At 35.6% G+C, this 7,498-nt stretch overlaps 1 protein-coding gene across 2 annotated transcripts in view; it reads left to right on the top strand.

Annotated features, from left to right (window-relative positions):
• LOC106882816 (adhesion G-protein coupled receptor G6) overlaps positions 1-7,498 on the top strand; it is a 31,293-nt gene that overhangs the window by 11,854 nt on the left and 11,941 nt on the right. For both annotated transcript variants that reach the window (XM_052978146.1, XM_052978147.1), the window contains exons 5-9: positions 411-582; positions 1,625-1,777; positions 4,761-4,889; positions 5,288-5,443; positions 6,172-6,287. In XM_052978146.1, coding sequence (XP_052834106.1) covers positions 411-582; positions 1,625-1,777; positions 4,761-4,889; positions 5,288-5,443; positions 6,172-6,287 — 726 coding nt within the window. The remainder of the gene's footprint in view (positions 1-410; positions 583-1,624; positions 1,778-4,760; positions 4,890-5,287; positions 5,444-6,171; positions 6,288-7,498) is intronic.

Here is a 7,498-nt window from a genome sequence, read left to right as displayed (position 1 = left end):
AGTAGTAGTAGTAGTAGTAGTAGTAGTAGTAGTAGTAGTAGTAGTGGTGGTGGTGGTGGTGGTGGTGGTGGTGGTGGTGATGGTGGTGGTGGTGGTGGTGGTAGTAGTAGTAATAATAGTAGTAGTAGTAGTAGCAGGATCAGCAGCAGCAGCAGGAGACGAAGAAGAAGAAGAAGAATAGGAAGAAGAAGAAGAAAAAGAAATAGCAATAGCTGCAGCGGCCATATTTGCAGGGCATAAATGATAAAAGTTGTTGCATGAACGCTAACATAACAACAACAGAAGTATTAGAAGCAAGAGTAGAATGCAAAAATTTGTTAAGCGAAATAATTAGTGTAATTACACCTAAAGCTAATTACGTATTCGAAATACATTGTTAATTGAAAGTCGTTTTACTTATTTTCTCACAGATTGCTGAACATTATAGAAGCGATGCCAGAAAAGATTCCACTGGAAGAGCAGCAATTCGCAGTTTCATACTCGAATCTTGCTATTGGTGTTGCCAAAGTGAATAGGGACACTTTCGATGGTCTTTTCTATGGGGTTTCATACGGAACTAATGAAACAGAAGGAAGCACAATGGTACAAAACGATCTCATGATTACTCTCTCGTTAACCGTTTCTTCTAAAAACCCAAGTTGATAAAATACATTAGAATGGATTATAATTAACTTTATTGTCATATAAAGTAGATATTGTACTTCTTTTATCTGATACGGCTTACAATTCTATCTAACTATATATCTATCTATCCATATACCTATCTTTGTATACGAGAAGATGCTGAAAGGGAATCGTGAAAGGACTGGTTGGAAGCCCAGCCTTCCGCGTTCTTTTACAAGACTTAAAACAACGAGAACCGCTGCAATAAGTGCATGAGTCTGAGGGAAATATGTTGATTAAAATCATAATTAACTGATCCTCCCGTATTTTTGCTTACCCAAGGCAAGAAATTCTTCAACTTTTCAGTCCCCGCTCTCGGTATGTATGTATGTATGTATGTATGTATGTATGTATGTATGTATGTATGTATCAATCAGATGTATCAATCACATTAAATAGATCATCAATAACCCCAGCATAGTAATTAGAACTTACATTCGTACATGTGGCCGCATTATTTCTCTGATCATTTGCTTCATCAGAAAAATATAACAAGTTTGTGCATGTTTCATCTGTATACATCATCATGTGTAATGTGTAGCTGAGGGAGTAGACGTGTGTATTTGGTTCTATGTATGTATGTTTGTTACAAAACGTTTCAGGAATAAATAGTAGAAAATTATGTCATTGGTTGAAAACAATGAGATAAAGAGAGTTTTGTACAAAATACTTCTGTTTTCATGTCACTGCGATCCCAAGACAAGAAAGCGATTGAAGCAGAAAGTAGGAAATTACTGAATAGACCAATAATTAGTTGACCGACGTAGAAACCCCAATGGTTGCTTATGTATGAGATAATGGTAGTGTATGATACTGGTAGGTTTAGATATTATGTTACTTGCAATGTTGTAGACGTGTAGTGGTTGTAGAAGAAGGGGTTACAACAATAATAGCAGTAACAATTGTAGTAGTGTTATTTATTCTTTATCAATTTCAATTTATCTTTATTTTTCCCCACCAGATATATGACTCACCAAATCTCGACCAACAAGAAGCAGATATGAAGACCTCTATTTCATTACCAATGAATTTATTAAAACATCTGAAAGACGAAGAAAGGGCATCCATTTCACGGATAAACTTTTTCTCCATGCGGGATGATAAACTATACAGGGTATGGAACAAAAATGGAAAATGTTCTTGTTGACAAGAGAATGTTTGAATTCATTGATACATTTTGAAACAATACTAATACAACTGCCAATTTGTACGTGTATCTATATATGAGAGTATGTGTATGTGAACAATCTATTACGCATATACAAACTCAGGAGGGCATTTGTTTTGAGTTTTATTTCGGACTGACTACTCTTAAGGCAGTATTAAAAACACAGAATCATCCGAAACCGGTGTTCCAGCTCGATTGGAGCGCTACAGAGTGACCAATACACAGGACATTCTGAGTTAATTTAGAGTCTTTGTTCAAATATAAAAATCAGAAAGTTAAACATTTGTTGATTTCTGTAGAAGTTGCTCAGATATAAATGAAATCACTCTTTGCTCTTATAGTGATGATGGTGGAGGATATCGATTCCTTACCTTACTTGGTTTTCTAAAATGCACCATAAATGTTCAATAGTATTGAGATCTGGGGACTGAGGTGGCCAGGTAAGATGTTCAACTTCACTAGAATGCTTCTCATGCCATTCAGTAACGACTTTAGCTGTGTGAATTGGTGCATTGTCATCCTGAAAGATTGTGTTTCCCTTTGGAAACAGTTCTGCAACCATAGGATAAATTTGATCAGATAAAATGCTTAAATAGTCTTGACTATTAATTCTGCCATGAAGGAAATCCATTGGGCCGGCGGATTTCCAAGAGTAGTCAGATCATCACAGATGCTCCTCCATGTTTAACAGTTGAAAGAAGGCAGTCTGGGTCAAACGCTTCTTCTGTCTGTTTCTACACTAGACTCGGCCGCTGGTTGAAACTAAGGTAGAGGATGACTCGTCTGAGAAAATAACATTCTTGCACTGCTCTTGGTATCAATTCTGTAGGTTTTTATTCCACTCTAAACGCTTTGCAACGTTTGTTTGGGAAAGTAGTGGTTTTCTGATTGCAGCCCTCCCGTGAAATCCGACTTTGTGCAGCTCCCGACGAACAGTTTTTGTGGGAATTGGGTTTTCGAGGCGGTCATTAAGCTCTTCAGTAATTTTGGGTGCTGTACTTTTGTGATCCCCTCTAACAATTCGCGTAAGAGTCCGACGGTCCCGAACTGAAAGTTCTGGTTTTCTTCCGGAGTTTTTGTTATGACGAAGAGATTTTTCTCTCTTTCTCATTACTTTCGAGACAGTACTTCCTGATACACCAAACATTTCGGCTGTTTCCGTTATGCTAGCGCCTACCATACAAGCACCAACAATTTCACCTTTTTGAAAGTCCGACATATCTGTCATTTTCATGAATTTTAGTTAACTTTTTTCTGATGATATCTGAAAAGAAACAGCAATTTTAGCAAAACATATTAAGTAACACAAATTATAAATCAAAAACATAAAAATAAACAAGCTTTTGACTGTTTTATAGATATTTGAAAATTATGATGCTACGATGTTAGGTATTTCAATTATTTTGTCCAACCCCTGTATATACATATACGTATTTTTGAGAATCTCGCAAATCTAACTGTGTGGTCTTGTGTTCAGTATGATTGCACGGCACATTGGGCAAGTTCCTTTTAGTATAGCCCGAGCATACCAAATCCTTGTGAGTGAATATGCTAAACATAAGGTGGACAAAGCTCGGAGCATCCAAACGCTGTCATCATGACTACATTCTGCCATAAGATCAATGCATATCAATCTTTAGAAGTGACCAGAAGATGGGGATACAGTATGCACAAAATGTGAATCCTGAATAAGATCCTCTCTGATGAAGGAGGCAGTATCCAATTGTCGGAGTGAAAATACCCTTAAAATCTATAGATTACTGTACTCCTGAAACAGCTGTTAGAGGATAACCACCAACAGTTTACCTTAACAGCATTACTTATTCTCTCTGATTATTTACATATGCTTTTTTAAATTTTCCAACCTCAACGCTAGGATGTTTGTTTTTTTTTTTATTCGCTCTTCAGAAAACTTTATTTTATTCACCTTTTTGTAAGGGCGTACTTTTATTCTTAATATTTTTTTACAACGCCATTCAAACCTATTTTCACTCATCTATTTATATATGTATATTAGATTTTTATATAGTTGTATATTCATGAACTTTTAATGTTTAAATATTTTGACCACTGATACATTGGTATATTTTAAAGACTGATATACATTGATCTGTGACAAAATATATGTATGATTAAATTGCTGAACCTATCTGAAATTCTCCTTAACATTTATTTTTTTTATATCTTTGCGTCTCGGGTTTTTTATCTGAGCATTTCTGAATACTGCTTAATACAAGAAACAAAGAAACTTTACTCTGTGTGTCTGTGTGTGCGTGTGTGCGTGTGTGCGTGTGTGTGTGTGTGTGTGTGTGTGAATACATACATACACACACACATTTATACTTACAAATGGATTACAAAACAAATTACCAACCGGAGTCTGTGTTAGACATCCATTTACTCAAGACGTTATGCAGTGAAATTGAACGTGGGATTCGTTGATTACCAAGAGAATTACTCAAATACCGGCAACCTTTATGTAAACAATTTCAGTGTTAAACAAATTATCCGTCCCTTTGAACAAGTTCAACTATCACGTGTGAATCCACATGGGATATTTTTTTGTAATATATATATTATATTATTGCCAGGCTTTCGACTTGCGAATAGTTAGCATGCTGGGTAAAATGCATAGAGCCACTTCATCCGTCCTGAGTTCAAATTTCGCTGATGTCGACTCTGCTTTTCATTCTTTCACAGTCGATAAAAATAAGTACCAGTTTAGTACTGGGTTTGATGTAATAGACTTATCCCACCCCAAAAGTTGCTGGCGTTGTGCCAAAGTTTGAAACGAGTATATATTTTATTAAGTTGTGCTGTTTTTACTAAAGTAACGATGTCTAAGTACAACAAAAACATTTCATCGTTTCATGCCTTAGCAATGTATTCCATTGAATAAATTGATTTACTTAATAACTTCTCTTTACAGGTAACACAAAACCCTAGTACCAAGCAAAATGCTAGAATCAACAGCCATGTTCTTGCTGCCAATGTTCCTAACATTACAATAAACAAGCTTGACGAGCCACTTAATATAACCTTCAATCTAATACATCAGGTAATAGCTGTGTATTTATTATTGCTGCTGTTGCTATTAATGTTCATGCCATCCCTGACCCAGTAGACCTATGATGAAACACATCCCAGCCGTGTACACCGTATCATTTTATATTTCATTAGGTATTTCTAGAACTACTCCATCCAATGTCATTTTCTTCCATTGTTATGACGATTCTGTGTAAATTATGAGAAAAGACATAGATTTATAAACAAGATGAAATGATCAGTTGAATTATGTCACAGCATGTATTATGGAGTTCACAATGGCAATACCAACCAAACAGTGATGACCATGGTTTATTCGGTGTTTTCTAAGTCAAACGCGTCACATTATAATTACATATATTCTAATTGCAAGGTAATTTGATCAAATTATCAGTGTTTAATTTTTTTCAGAATGCCAGCAACTTACAATGCGTTTACTGGGATGAAAGCCCAGGACTGAGTCCCCGTTGGTCGCCGAATGGCTGTTATAAATCCGTATCCAAACATGAATCTGGAATGGAAGTAGTTTGTTGCTGCGACCATCTTACAAGTTTTGCCTTACTAATGGTTGGTAATATTTTGACAAGTCGTTAATTACCCGTAAGTTGGCAGTTATGTCTATGCGTAACTGATTTTAAAGTCCACTGCACTTTGTGGTGCAGAGTATCTTGGTAAATATATAAGGTTGATATATTGTAAAAAGTCACTGCCGTTCTAGTTGTCATCGCTGCTCTTTACAGTTCATACACCGGACGGTTCCTTTTAAATGTACGAAACTACCATTCCCAATGTAACGCATAGTAATTCCTTCAGCATTGATCTGAAGTGGGTAGAGATGTCATTTCTTCACCTGAGACTTTCATTTCAATAATATACATGCATCCAAACAATACCTCTGCTATCTACAATAAAACCTTCCCTTGTCTATGGTAACTATTTCAGCCTAAAGGAAAGCTGAGCTAAGTGCACATCTTTGTTCACTCTATGTCTATGCGTAACTGATTTTAAAGTCCACTGCACTTTGTGGTGCAGAGTATCTTGGTAAATATATAAGGTTGATATATTGTAAAAAGTCACTGCCATCCGCTAACATCACGAAGACTGAGATTAAATAGTCAGATCCTTGATGTTGTTTCTATTAGTGTCAACGTTACCTGGAACATTATTAATGCAGCATACAGTAGTCCTCACATTCTACATCAGCATCATGCACACTCGTTACCTAAGTATTGACTGACATATTAGAAAAGGAGTAGTAGGAAGAGCTAAGCTATGTTTGTTTCTTTCTATTGTAGAATGTCTACCAGACTGAAGGAGAGACAGACAACGCCTTATCTATTATATCCTACACTGGCTGTGGAATATCATTTGTCTTTCTCATTCTTACAATAATAATTCATGTTTGTTTCAGGTAAGCATTTCAGTTTCTATTTTCTTTTATAAACTATTCAAATGCAGAGAGACAGCATCCCTCAGTTTGTGGAGTACTCACAGGCTGGTCAGATCGATGTGTTTGATGTCTGTGGGGAAATTATGGGTGAAGAAAGAATTCCAGAATATTATCACTTTGATGAATAGCTTTATAATTCACAAAAAATATAGAACAATAGAGTAGCGACAGTAGTGACTTCGTCTCTACTACTACTACTACTACTACTACTACTACTACTACTACTACTACTACTACTACCACTACTTGCAGTCGTTAAATTATTTTCACACATTTGATTCCCAATTTGTGTAATCTTTCTGGTATATTACGACTAATTTTCCTTTGTATCTTATTTGTGTAATCGCACTTGCTTGGCCAGAAAACAAATTCAGAATAATACCACTCACCAAGACAGTATCGGATTTCATGAAAAAATCGGCTATTACTTTGTCTAAACTTCGCCACATTAATCTATCTCTCAAACAAACACAAGAGTAGCCCATCCTTTATGTGGTCATTTAGTATGCTAGAAATTGCATGAATCCAGTGATCACGTGGGGATGTTCTAAGGCCTGTAACATAACAAATAACAAATTCACAACTAATAATTTTATTTTATTTTGAATTAAGTCAGTATCTCTAAAAAATTTCCTTTTATGGAAACCATGCGCATTTAATAATACATTCTAGATAGGAAAAGGTGGAATATGCTTCAAAAGTAATTTCTCTAACATAATTGTACTCTACATCATCAAAACGTATGGTTATGATGAAAGACAAATTTCAGTATAATCGCAACCTACGTCATCTGAAATTTATATGAAGAAAATGTTTTATCGAAAATTTTCAGCGAAACAAGTTCCCTGTTTAATACTCGCTGGCAGTGCTTAAATTTAGTAAAAAAAAAAGATGATGAATATTTCGTCACCTATACTGGGGTTGTGAACAGAGAGTATGAAAAATTCAAATTAAATGAATTTACCCCGGACACATTCAAATGTCTAATTTTTGTTCAAGGGCTAACTGCAAGCAAAGATGCAAATTAACAAAATTTGAACAGGACCCAAACTTAACTCTACAGGCAGTGGCTAAAGAATGCCAGAGAATTATTAATTTAAGATATGGTGCGGATAAAATTGAAGAAAAATATTGCTCACAGATACATGCGTGTCGACCGGAAACGGATAAGA

Source organism: Octopus bimaculoides, chromosome 30, assembly GCF_001194135.2.
Source record: "Octopus bimaculoides isolate UCB-OBI-ISO-001 chromosome 30, ASM119413v2, whole genome shotgun sequence".
Taxonomy (NCBI): Eukaryota; Metazoa; Mollusca; class Cephalopoda; order Octopoda; family Octopodidae; genus Octopus; species Octopus bimaculoides.
This window is presented reverse-complemented; position numbering and strand designations above follow the sequence as displayed.